This window comes from Apostichopus japonicus, chromosome 5 (assembly GCF_037975245.1).
Source record: "Apostichopus japonicus isolate 1M-3 chromosome 5, ASM3797524v1, whole genome shotgun sequence".
Lineage (NCBI taxonomy): Eukaryota > Metazoa > Echinodermata > Holothuroidea > Aspidochirotida > Stichopodidae > Apostichopus > Apostichopus japonicus.
The window spans coordinates 14,339,280-14,352,997 of record NC_092565.1 but is presented as its reverse complement, the minus strand read 5'-3'; the positions used below and the strand labels follow the sequence as shown (position 1 = coordinate 14,352,997).

At 36.9% G+C, this 13,718-nt stretch overlaps 1 protein-coding gene across 3 annotated transcripts; it reads left to right on the top strand.

Annotated features, from left to right (window-relative positions):
- The first annotated feature begins 1,951 nt into the window (after positions 1 to 1,951).
- Positions 1,952 to 10,861, top strand: LOC139967757 (F-box/WD repeat-containing protein 4-like). Of its 3 annotated transcripts, none has more exons than XM_071971814.1 (9): positions 1,952 to 2,082; positions 3,717 to 3,993; positions 4,936 to 5,016; positions 5,328 to 5,516; positions 6,195 to 6,419; positions 7,081 to 7,146; positions 7,539 to 7,679; positions 8,346 to 8,490; positions 9,442 to 10,861. In XM_071971814.1, the coding sequence occupies exons 2-9, from the start codon at positions 3,758 to 3,760 to the stop codon at positions 9,589 to 9,591; spliced, it is 1,233 nt and encodes a 410-aa protein (XP_071827915.1). In that variant the 5' UTR covers positions 1,952 to 2,082; positions 3,717 to 3,757; the 3' UTR covers positions 9,592 to 10,861. The 3 variants fall into 3 exon arrangements, with proteins under 3 accessions (XP_071827915.1, XP_071827917.1, XP_071827916.1); XM_071971816.1 differs by lacking the exon at positions 1,952 to 2,082 and adding an exon at positions 2,097 to 2,116; XM_071971815.1 differs by lacking the exon at positions 1,952 to 2,082 and adding an exon at positions 2,280 to 2,340.
- Positions 10,862 to 13,718: the final 2,857 nt, after the last annotated feature.

Below are 13,718 nucleotides of genomic sequence, written 5' to 3'. Positions count from 1 at the left end.
TCATTCAAATACTGTACTGAGTTTGTTCTAAGCACAAAAGCTCCTGCTGCAGTATCCAATATAGCTACATCTTAATTGCTAGTTCTGGACTAACTCCTTCCAGCAGATCTTCAGACTTCACAACACCATCAAGGATTAATTTGGTTTGATTTAACATTGTTTGGTTACATAATTAAAATACTAAACATGGGGGGAGATCAAGTGAGATTTGGGAAAATTAGTTTATTTTACTTCATCCTTATCTTTGTTACTGTCTTTTTGTTTCTTGTGAATAAATCTTGTAGATTTTGTAAGTTCTCAGTCTTTTGATCTTTGTATTCAGTGTTTGGTAATTACCACTTGTCAAAGTAAAAGAAACAGATAACAATAATAATTTAAAGAAATGTAAAGAATAATGGGACAGAAACACACTGAACAAAGAATTCAGTTCAGGAGTAGGAAGAAACTTCTGTATTCTCCTAGTAAGGGGCCAGGTACCCAAATATCTGTCAAGCCCCTCAAAACCTAACAGACATTTATTTTTTAGAAAATAGGGCATGCTTGCATCCCCATCCTCAAGAAAGGCATTGGGCCCCCTATCAAGTCTAGCTATGCCCCTGAAGAAGTTTCTGTGGCCCTCGATGTCGATTGTAGCAACCTGTTTTACAGCAAATACTGGTAAACCAGGGAATTTTGTAATCTAAAATTAGTGTTGAAATGTAGATTTTGACTGATGTTCTGAACAAACCAGGTGAACTACATGCCTAAAATCATTTTATACCTGGATACTTGCAAATAGGTTAAAACTTAATCATGATAAAACCCAGTTTATTGTGTTTTGTGGCAAAAATGGTTCCAACAGACTTAAAACTTCTTATTGATAATTTGTTTGTTCCTGCCTCTGATTATGTTCGTAATCTAGGTGTAATTTTTGACACGCATCTAAATATGGTACCTCATGTAAAACATGAGTATTCATCTGCTGTGATGTTTGTCAGACACCTTGGAGAAATTCGCTCGTACTTTAATGATGAGACTGCAAAGACTGTTGCTCATGCTTCTAGGATTAACAACTGTTACTCACTCTTGGCCGGCCTTCCTGATGCTACTTTGAAACCAATACGTGTTTTGAACACAACTGTCTGGGTGGTGTCTCGTTCTCCAAAACATGTCCATATCACACCTCTTTTAAAACACCTACATTGGCTTCCGGTGAGGTACTGGGTCCAGTTTAAAATCATGATGGTACTGTTTAAGGTTTTGCAGGGTGGTACCTTGTTGATTCTGCCCACCATTATGAATCCAGACCGGGTCTGAGGGCAGTGGCGTAGGAAGGTACTTTTGAGTGGGGGGGCTGAAGACTGATGGCTGGCCTGGGGGAGGGGTCTAAGGGGAGGGGGTGTCCCACTCCCCTTTGGAATTTTTTGCATTTCCAGGTGGCCTTAGATGCAATTTGGTGCAATATAGCACACTTCAACCCACCCACTCCATTTTGTATATAATTTTGCATTTTCACCTGGCCTTAGATGCAATTTGGTGCTCCAAATGAGATTTTTTTCTCATTTGGAAATGAAAAAGGGGTTTTCTGACTTGCGAAGCGGGGGGGGGGGCGGAATGATACTTCCGCCCCTCCATATTTTTCACTGGGGGGGCTGGCGCCCCCCGGTTCCTACGCCCTTGTCTGAGGGTAAGCATTTGTTCAAATCCCCCAGAACTCGTACCAGATATGGTGATCGGTCTGTTGCTGCTATTGCTCCTCTTCTTTATAATAATCTTCCTTCTGATGTGTGCTTTGCACCATCGGCAAATGCATTGTAGGCTCATTTTAAGAATAATTGTTTTCCTTATTTTAAATCTGGTTTTTCTGTTTGTCCTATTGCTGTAAAGCGCTTCGAGCCTTGGGAAAGGCGCTATATAAATATGTTAATATATGTTTGTAACTTGACCACATTTTCTTAACGGTGTTTTACCCATTTCGCGTTCCTTGTGCCTTAGAACTGCTGAACTTATTATATAGTCGATTCCCTTTTCAGTTCTTTGAGTTGATAATAGTACAAATTATAATACAAGCTTTGAACAAAACAGGTCGATCATGATTGTAATGTAAGATATCTGCTATTTTGATAAACAACATCTAGTATGTTGTTGTTCCTTTTGTCTTCGTTTGGCATAAAGTCATAAGAAATAATAATGTGGACAAGCAGTTGTGAAGTTATGTTCGATCGAGTCAAACCCTCGAATGATTTAGGCTGAACGTAGTCCTAAGTTAGGCGTTATGTTACTTATTGTTACTGTAGCCTAGCCTATGTTCGGTACGCTGGACCAGCTCGAAAGTCCTTATGCAGTCAGACTGTCTGGACTGTAAATATGCCACTCTTTCAAGTGCTAAGCAATCGTAACAATTTTTGTAACACTATTGTAGGCATGGGATCAGTGGTAACATTAAGGAGTTGAGTGGCACACAGTAATTTTGAGTGTTCAGTTAGCTTACAGTAGTAGGTACATGTAGACCTGTAGCTCACTTTTTCAATACGTGTAGCTGTATAAGCTTTTAACACCCTCCCCCCAGTTTTACACGTTTTTTTGACATTTGAAAATCTTACTCCCAAAAAATAACCAAAATTACTTTGATATGATACAACTACTCTCTGGCATCTGAGCTTCAGAGCATAGCAAACAGCATCCAATCCAAAGTCAATGGATGTATACTTATGCCTACACTACAGTTAGCTTATCGACGAATGTGTCAATTTAGGGGTATGAAAGAACTTGACACAGCAGACATTTTGAGGTCAAATTCTTCTCAATTGTATGTTGCGTAGGCACAGAACAATAAATATTTTGAGATCATTACATTTCTGAGGAACTACACATATGAAAAATGCATGCAGTTGAGTGATTTTGATTTTATGTTGACAGACATCGTCAATCCAAGCCTTAAGTGCGTCAATTATGAGCCCACCATGCTACTGAGTGATAGTGATACTCGATACACACTTTGATTGCCCAATTTAAATGTCAAATTGACATTTTAAAGGGTGTGAAGACTCGCGCAAAAGAAACGTCTTATGCCGGTAATTTGACCTAGTTTCGAATGAGGTGTAACAGAAGTGTTAAACACTACCATTGATCCCAGAAAATACACACACAGCTTGCTACCTTCGGTAATTAGACACTAGTGTACAGTCAGTACATACAGCTGCGGTCAATACCCACAGCACAGTATACAAACGATACAGCGATGGACATCTCAGGTCCAGCTAAAGATAACAATTAAGGTATCACGTTTCATTACTGTCTGCATTTTGTAGCGACACGAACAAAACGTCACTTGCAAGCAACAGAAAGTTAACTTTTTTCAGATGGCCGCACAAGGTTTGGGGCGAGTCTTCAATGCCTTTAATGCAAGTTTAGTCTTTACAAAGAAACAACTAGGCCTAGAATTGCTTTGTACCTCCTAAGGAGGAAATATGACTTGTATTTTCAAGCACTTTCATGACATATTTTACCCATAAACCAGAATTACACAGCAAACTTTACTCAATGTGCGAGTTTAGGGGAATTTCTCTTGCGCGGTAATTTATGTGGGCTGTAATATACAAAAAAGACTAAACATACAGTATCTAGGAAATAATGTAATGTAAAGGCTATGTGAACCAGTTTTATGGTCTGCAGCAGTCATAATGTCTTTCATATTTGCATCGTAGTAACATATTCCTTTTCTTACTGTATTTAAGGGCTCTATTTAAAGCAATAGAAAACCAGATTCGCTTCTATAATGTGCACACAACTGGACCAACTTCCTCCAGAGATTTTATCCAAAATCTTAAGCTTCTTAACAAAGGATGATCTTGTGCAAGTAGCTCAAGTTAGCAAGGATTCTCGTCGCCTTTGCTTGGAAGACCCAAGATGGAAGCATCTCAAAGGATCGGTGGCCAACTTTAGACCTGACCATTTCAGAAACCTTAAGGAGTTGCAAAATGGGCATCAAGGCCATGTTTCGAACAAAAATAGGTAATATCACTACTGTACTTCTGAAATCAGTTTGAATTGAGAAACATAAGAGATGATATAGACTATTTTATCCAGGAACCCAGAAATGTGGTGAATATTAATTGACATGTCGTGATATATTTTGATGCAATGTTGACTTTTAAAATTTTGTCACGAAATGGACCAAAGTGCCAAATAAAGTTAACAATATTTAGTATGTATATCAGATAATTGTCTTTTGGTAAATGAACTCAGGCACTCATCCTAAACCACTGACATTATGTGAAGTTCAATGAGGGCCGTGATTCAAGATATAAATCTAAGGGGAATGTCCAGCAAGGGTTCATTTTAACAATACACAGTTTATTCCACTCTGCTGAGTAAAACAGTAATTGTAACCTTCTGCAAAGAAGCTATGTTGCATCTTTTTTCTTCTTCTTAAATTGAGGTATAAATTTCAAATTGAGAGTTGTTGAAATGGAATAAACCAAAATTTAACTTCTTAATTATTTAGAGGCTAGTTTATATTTCCAAGTTCCAGTTATGTGGAAGTATGTTATCATATGTGATAAACAATTTTTTTGGCAGTAAACTGACAAGAAGAATGGCAAAGGAAACCTGCAAAGTCCTTTCAATAATATGAAACATTGAGCTTCATTTCTCTAAAATCCTGAAGCCAATGCAGGGTTGAGAACATCTGTACAATTGTAGCAAACACTTTGGGGGGGGGGGGGGGGGGAAGGGAGGTGGGTTCACTCAGATGAGAACAGTTAGCTAACTTTATGAGCCTTGGTGGAGAGTTCACAATTTCTGTTCAGTCCAGACATGAGTTCTGTTTTGCTGGTGTAATCATATGTTCTTTCAAGGTTAGGCTCAGATGAACCCTTCCTTTTTCATTATACAATTTATATTTGAAGCCAGAATGCCTTGAAATGCTAATCTTTATCTTTCCTTTCCTGTTAGCTTGAAGGAAGCTTGTAGGATTGCTCACAATTGGAGACATCACAGACCAAAAGACTATACAGTCAAGAAACAAAGGCAAAAGTAGGTAGCAGCTTGTATACATTAATTGAGGTGAAAAAAGAACATAAATATCCTCTCCTACGGTAATCGTCTAGTTCAGAGCAGTAAAAATAGGTAATCTATTTGTTTCTATTTGTTATACTATCAGGTGCCTTTTTGTGACCACTGTGTAGACATTTTCACTTGTAAAAAGAAGTTTGTCAAGGCAAATTTATTTTAATTACTTAACAGTTCTAATGAAAGAAGAGTAATAGCTCATTTCTTAGGTAACGTTAGTATTCCTGCAACATTGTTAAATCATACTAAAATCATGTTCTTTTCTTTCTTCATAGGTTATTACCTTGGCTCTGTGTAGATGAAAACACTCTCTTTTTCAGTCATACTAGCAACATACTTTCATATGGAGTCAGACAAGGCTATCGTAACGGTGTCGACCACAGAAAAAGTAGAGTTTATAGGGGTCATAGGAAAGATGTTGTCAGATTTGCGGTAACGAATACTCACGTTATCAGTGGTGGCAGGTAATATCATACTTCACTGTAGACTCAAAAAAATTATAAAAAAAATTAATGATATGTGAAAGCTGAATAATTGTTTTGAAATAAGAAACTTTTTCCTTAATTATATTTGTGTTATATATGCAAGACTTTAGACACATGTATCTCCTCTCATAAATAAATTGAAATAATTACTTACATTACAATTACTCTTTGGTTGTCTGAACAAAATATTTGGTTGTCTTAAAGAATGTGGCAGAATAGTGTAGAATGACCAATATATATACACTGTAGGAGCAATATGAAGGTTTGGTGAAAAGAAGAACAGTTGTGGGCCAGAAAATGCCCAATCGTGTGATGAATCATAGACCTACCACTATTTTTAATATTTCAGTATAAAAGGAAAAGAGAGCGTGGCCAAATTATCATTTTAACCAATTGGGAGTATATAGCTGTACATAGTTTAAATCTCAAGATAATGTTAACTACTAGTGTTCCTCCGGAAAAAGTCACCTATGGTCGTCCGAACAAATATTTGATCATCTCGGACGATCAGACTACCCTTAAAAATGTGCCCTGCATGCAAAACTTACAAATGAAGTAATATGGTCTGTCTGTCCAATGTCATGAACAGAATAATTCTTCTAGCTATGGCTAACTTATTGAAATTTCTCTGCAATTATATTGTTGTTTCATCTATAGAGATGATAAACTCTTGATTTGGAAGAAGAATATAGAAGACCCAATTCAAAGGATACCAGTTGACAAACCTGTCGTCAGCTTAGATGCGTCTTCCACTTCCATTGTCACCGGCATCAGAGAGACGGGCATCATGGTCTTTGGAAAGAACGATGTCGGTTTCTCTTCAAAGTATGTCTACCCCATGGAGGACATTGTTTGGACCGTTGTGATCAATCCAGATGAGAGGTAATGACATCACAAAAAAGCAATCTGAAATTGATGTGAACCAGAGTTAGTTCAAATTACTTGAAAAGCCTAATTGAAGGGCTACCAGCATCACTGGCTGTGGGGTTGGAGGAACTGAAGGTCTGGTTTGAAGTCTCGCAGGCACAAGTTTCCTCTTGGTCACCAGAGGTGCTAGGTGTGTCTGAGGCATTGAGTGTACCTAACAGTTAAAGGCCTCACCGCTGACAGTTAATTCACTGACCTGTTAGCAATTTATGTTTCAGTTCGCTCCTGGGTTAAATAATGAATCTAAACTGAAGACTCATCTCTTTGAAGAGAATTTTTAATCAAAATTGTTTATGTATTAATATTTTACATAGTATTCTTATTCTTGTATCAGAGAGTTTAACTTTTCTAATTCTTTACTGAATTTGATAATTTTATTTCGATGCTTGTAATATATATGTTGTACAACGTGTTGAGATGTTTTTACATGTAATGCGCCTTTTAAGAACATATTTACATTACATTATATTTACATTATGAACACAGAAATTGCACATGATAAAATTCATAACATTTGAGAGCCTATGAAACACACTGCATAGAAGGTGGTGACATTCTCACTTCATTTATATGAAGGGGTTATATTTTAACTTTTTATGTTGCCTTTTTATTTCAGATATTTCACATCTGGAAGTTCATGTCATAAGGATAGACAGCCTCTGAATGTGTATGACTTGGAAAGGTGAGCAGTTGTCTTTAATATGTCCAGCTCCAACTTTATACTGTGCAAAGGTGGGGAGCACAATAGGATGAAAAATTAAGAAAAAGATGTGCTTTAAAGATGCTCTCTTGTTGAAAACATTCAAATACTGGAACTTGTGGTATAAATTTTCAACTTTTGACCCCCTGTCATGTGCCCTCTGCCCTTGAAAGGCTTGACCTCCCCCCCTTCCCAAATGGAATCCTTTTCCACCACCCCTGGAACTATATTCAGTAGCTCAGTTGGTAGGTAGCATGATTTGTATACCCTTGTGTGACTGTTAAGAATTCCATTATCTGTAGTATTGCTTTTTCCTCTTTAAGAAACATATATATATGTTTTTAGTTTGTTTTTACTTTTGTCCATTTCTTTAGAGGTACAAGAGTAACTACATGTGGTAGAGACTACCGGTATGGAGCCGGTGTGTTGGCACTACATTACCAAAATCCTTTCACCTTTATATCTTGTGGCTACGATTGCTCTGTAAACTGCTGGGATTTGAGAGATTCCTGCAGGTAAGTTTATTCCTGGAAACCTTAAAACAGCACCTTTATTTCCAATTTCTAATGACAGCAGTTTCCAGCCCCCTCCCCCTCCCCTCTGTACGATCTAACATAGTAAGCAGAATCTGGGAGTTTCTGTTGAAGATATTACTAATCAGAAAAATCAGTAAAGACAGGATTTCAATTTCCCAGTTTCCCCAAAGAATTACTAGTATTCTTCCATTTTCTCAAATTTTTTACCAACTTCCATTTCCTAAGAATATTGATATGTCGTTGCCATTGCAGTATGTGGGTAATTATGGAAGCTAGTTGGACACATAAATGCTCCTTAAGAACAAAAAACCAAATGTTTTGCAGATTTAGTCTGTTTTGTTTGATATTGATACATCTGTGCTCAGCAGGATTATAAAGCTGCTTCAGCTTTTCTTTTTGACATATTAATATTTTATATATATATTTATATAGACTTTATGCATTATTAATATTTGAATCTGCAGTGTCTATACTTTTTCAGGTAGTTTTCCTTCTATGGTTGTTTTTACACATGGTATTAGTTCAAATTTTTGGCCTCTGGCTACTGACTTGTTTTAATTACAAGATCCTGTCTGCAGTAATTTTGAAGAATGTGAAAAGGTTTCTTTTTTTTCTAACTCTTTGGTGTCATTTTCTGATTTTTAGGTTGCCTGTAGTCTCCTTTCCAGATGAGGAACAATCATTCCCATACAGCGTTGACTCTGATTTAGATAATTTTGTCGTTTGTGGCCTTTGCCGGTACGGCCATATCAAGTTTTGGGACAAGAGATATCCTTCCAAAAGTTTGCGGGTATTGAAAAGCAATTTTTTCTTTACAACAATCCTTACGTTTACTACACCAACAACTGCTTGTGTTTTTCACTTAAATTTGACAAACTTTTCACATACTTGGAAAGGAATTCAACTGTTTGAACGTTTGGATGTTAATTTGTAGTGGTTAGTCATAATGAGTGATTCATTACAATGCTCTTAGTCATGGAGAGGGTCTTAAGTGCATCAGTGAAAAACAAAGAAACAGAACCAAAGTTTCAGTGGTTGTCCATATATGACCTCACAATACATTGTGCAATATTTGTTTAAATGAAATGAATATATTTTTTAAATGTTATATCTGAGTTACCGAACAATAGAGAATTGTACTCAAACTGAAATCCTGTTTCATGAAAATCCTGATTTCATAAATCACAGTTGAGGTGAGCCAGTAAGATTGTTCATCCATGAGGCAAAATTTCTGTTGTGTTTTACTCAATAACTAGATTTTGTAGATATCTTTGTGACTATGTGATATTATTGGGAATGTTCATGCCAGAGTTTGAATTAAGAACCTATAGAGACAAGGCATTTTTTCAGCTTTCAAAGGGTACCATTGCATTTTCTTTGCCAGAGTGAGAGAAATTAGTTCAGAAGTGGCAGAATACAGAGATCTATCACCTTCCTCTTCCACACTGTTGATTTTGCATATTCTCAGATTTCTGAACGATTAAAAGTTCAGTGATTGAGATTATTTATGAGAGCACCTTGGGCAACTTGAAAAAATGGCAGTTGTTGCCATTGGTAACTGGTGATTTCTAAGAGCATTATGGCAAGTGTTATCGTCACCAATGGCAATTTTGCTGTCAGTGCCAACACTTAATTTGAGCCTTGATTAATACCCGACACAGATTTCTTCCTTGCCTCACGAACATTCACACATGAATGATGGAAAAGTAATATATATATACATTTTTTTTCTCCTTTACAGTCTTTCTTTATCGGTAATGTCGGTCTTCTAAATAACAGCAGTCCTGTCTACAGTCTAAAGATGACAGCAACTCACCTGTATGCAGCATTGTCTCAGAGTTTACAAAGCATGGACTTCACCGGTAATTTATGTCAACTTCCCGCTCGGTAGCATTCTTTGACACCACCAATCGACATTTGAGTGCTATCAGAAATTTAATTCAAATTTAAGACTGCAAGCTAATACTAAGTACTTACCAAGGGTACAGTTTTCTTTAATCTGTTGTATTCAGAATGACATTGATTTATGAATGATTTATACCAGAAATTGTGACAAAATATAGTTGATATATTGGATGATATGAACTTTTGTTTTGAAAAGATAATCCTTGAAATTTTTGGTAACAATTGGCGGAAGATGGCGTGCAATAATCAATATTGAATCATCCATACAGTGAAGCGAAAGAAACATTTCTCAATATTAACAAAGCTCAACAAAAGTGGTATTTTGCTTTGTCGTGTTCACTAGATGTTCCTGTGATGTTGTCAATCATTGGTCAATGTTTGTGAAGAGTTTTAAGTCATTTTACTATTTCAGAACTTTTCCACCTGTTGATCAGCTAATAGAGTGTGCTATATATTTAATGCTCAAGTTTACTTAGGTATATCTGATGTTTTTACTTTTATCTGGGTTTTTTTTTGTGTCTTCCCGAAGCCACAGTTAATTGAGTAATATATTCATTAGAAATTATAATTACTTGACACCATTAGACAGCTTTTCTTGATATTTTTCGTTAGAGAATTCTGTCTGGAAAATGTCAAGCCAAATTCTATTTAGTATAGATTAATAATACTTTTCACATGCATATAAGTTTCATATTTGAGAGGCATAGGAACTGTGCAATGATATTCTAATTAAGTTTTCATTATAAAGTAATTTTACTAACAAAGACAGAATCGTTGTTGATTGGGGTAAAGATGCATTTTCGGTCCCTTTCCTTGACTATTAAAATCACAGATTGAGACATGTATGTAATAGGCAATCATTGCTGTAGATGACAGATTTTATTCATATACTGGTGGCAAAAAACAGGTAATAGAAAGTTTCCAAATGAGTGATTATTGATCTGTCAAAGTGGATTAATAAGGATGGTTAAGACCGGGGCTGGATTTAGGTTGTTTGGGGAACCCTGAGTTGGACATAAATTTTAGGGCCCACTACTGAGTTTAAAGCAAGCAAGGCAGGTTGTTACATTGAATGCAGTTAATATGTATGTTTATGGTGTATGTGCAACTAGGATGCATTGTAAAGATCAGAGGCCTAGGGCGTGGGTCCATCTGGCCCAAAGAGAAATTTGCAGTTACAATTATGTCCTTGCAATTTTTTTTATGCCTTTTATTTTTCAATAGATTGATGAAAATATATTCACATGATATCATAATTTATTGGATTGTTTCATATTTTGGCAATAGCCACAGTACTTCTTTAGCCTTTTTTATTTTTCAAGACTTCTTGATAAGAAGCACTTTTATGTTTACAGATAATTTTCAGTTTATTCACAAGAGGACTTTTAAATTGGCTTAGTGCATCATACTATTTATATTTTCAGCTGCTATGATACCACAATCCTTTCAAGCAATCCTACCCTGCATCTCTGCCCCCCTCTACTTTCACCAGACATACTCATCCATGAGAATGAATTCTCACAGGAATCGCTGTATACACAAAAAGGAACATTAACGATCTTTCTGAGGCCCTCAATATCAACCCAAGGAAATTCAAGGGATGTGCGGTCAATAGTGTGAACCCATTTACCGGTTCAAGTTTAAGTTCAAATATATTTCTCATATGGCATACAAAACTGAAGTACAAGTATTAATTAGTAAAACTGAGGAATGATGACATATGATGGAAACTATAGCAAATTCACAATGCTGTTTACCAAAGCTACTGACCAGTTGGTGCAAATAGAAAAGGAAATATAGGTTTATACACTATAACAATAATAATAAATATATACATAAATACAAAACACAGATACAGCTATAAACTTCGGAAGCAAAACCATTATTGTTCCAAACATTTGTTAAAAAAAATCTGTTGGTATAGCTAGTTTCTGTGGATGGAATGGGAAGTACAATTCTGGGCAAGATTATTGAGGGGTTCCTATTTTCACCAAATTCTGAATATTAGACCCTATTGCTGTTCTGGAAATGATGTGACTCTTAAGGCCTTGTTAAACATGGAGAAAGTGACCGAGTATCGACTCATAGATTCAAATGACTCGAGCAGTACAGATTAACATATTCAACTCCCCCTTTGGATCCATATGATTCCATCCCCTCCCCCCCCCCTGCCCATATTAGCATGTTGACTTTGTTATCACAGCAAGGTAGTGTGAGGGGGCACACAGGCAGGGACGTCGCTAGAGGGGGGTGTGGGGGGGTGTCTCACCCCCCCAATCTTGGTAAAAATGACGATAGTTGGAAAATTTGAGTGCGACAGTCGGAATTTCCGACTGTCGGAATTTCCGACTGTCGGAATTTCCGACTGTCGCCAGCTTCAATTCGGAATTTCCGACTGTCGCGCTCTAATTTTTCTGACTGTCGCACTCTTATTTTCATATGTTCTTGTAATTTGTGAGTGACATAAAATTTTCGATCAAAATTGACCTTTAATCAGTCATATTTACCACTTTTTCCTCGTCACATTGAGAAATTGTATCTCGCGATCCTTATACTCCACCATACAAAACTTCGTATGATTTTGAATACTCTAAAAAAAAAATACAACGTTCGCCAGCTTCATTTCGGAAAATTTATGTATTAATTTTGCTATTGGGTGGGTCGACCCTGTTCGCTAGCTTAAAGTAAGTTCAGGATATACCAGGTACGTAGCCAGGGGGAGCAGGGGAGCGACTGCTCCCCCCCCCCCCTTTGAGTGTCGGAAAAAAATGTTTAAAAACTGCTGTTTTTTAGCATGGTATTTTGTCAGTGCTCTTTTGATCTTGAATACTCGTCAACTCCGTTAACTCGATTATAATCGTAATAACATGCAGGCCTACTGATTCAACTACTTACTTAGTTTGGCAGATGCAATTAGATAAATTTAGCCTATAGCCTATTTCAAACCTACAGGTGGCCACTGCGTAATAAAATACATATTGCCTACCTAACCTCACTCGATGGAATGTCACGAACCGTATGCACAACGACGACGACAAGTTCGTTCTCATCCGTTCTATGATTCGTCCTAAGTTGTTGCACGAACAGCATGTTATGAAGCTAAGCTAGCAATCGTACGTGATACGCACTTCCTATAAATAATTATTACACTGTTAATACACGGAGATAACGATATTTGTTTAGGCCACTGCAAATCTGGCTGTCTTACAAAATATGAAAGTTTATATTGTCCATCAAGTAAGTTCGTCAAATGTATTTAAGTCCAGACATTGGACAATAAACAAGAATCAGCCTTCTGGAAAAATTGTAAAAGAGCACTATGTTTGTCTTTCTGATATATTATGTAAAAGAACATGTAAAAGAATTCAAACAGGAAACAAAATCTGCTGATAATATGATATCATATGATAATGATGAAACTGGCAACAAATTGCACCAGATCGCATCTAAGGACCTTCAATTGTTCAAAAAAATCTCAAACGGGAGGGGGACGCCCCCTCCCCTTAGACCCCTCCCCCATATCAATCGCAAAAAGTGCTTCCCCTTTCAAATTCCTGGCTACGACGTTGGGATATACATTGTCTCTATGGTATACAATTAAAACACTCAATGCTAATCTACGGAAGTTTAAAAGTGCCATCAACATAAGCAAAAACTTTGCCCCATAAGGTACAAATGTATTGAAAAAAGTTCGGAACAAAAGTGCAGTCGCGAAAGATGGGGTGTCTGACTGACACTGACCTTATCGTTGACGATGAGTGCGGGGGGGGGGGGTACAAGGCAGCAGTCGGAATTTTCTGACTCAAAAACCCATCCAGTTGGAATTTCAGCCACTACACCCCCCCAATCATCAGGCCTTAGCTACGTCCCTGCACACAGGCCACCCAGTTTGTGAAAATCCCAAACTAGTGCTGCTTTCCATAAGTAAGAAATGCCTCATTATTTCATAATGTTGAAAGTGCCCTTTTGTTGAAAAAGAATAATCTTGTAATTAAATATTGCCTTGTTGAAAAAGTATAATCTTGTAATTAAAAATTGCCTTCTTAAAAAAGCCAAAATGTAATTTTAAGAAATTTGTGGTACAGAATGCACAGGGGATCCATTTTGAAATAA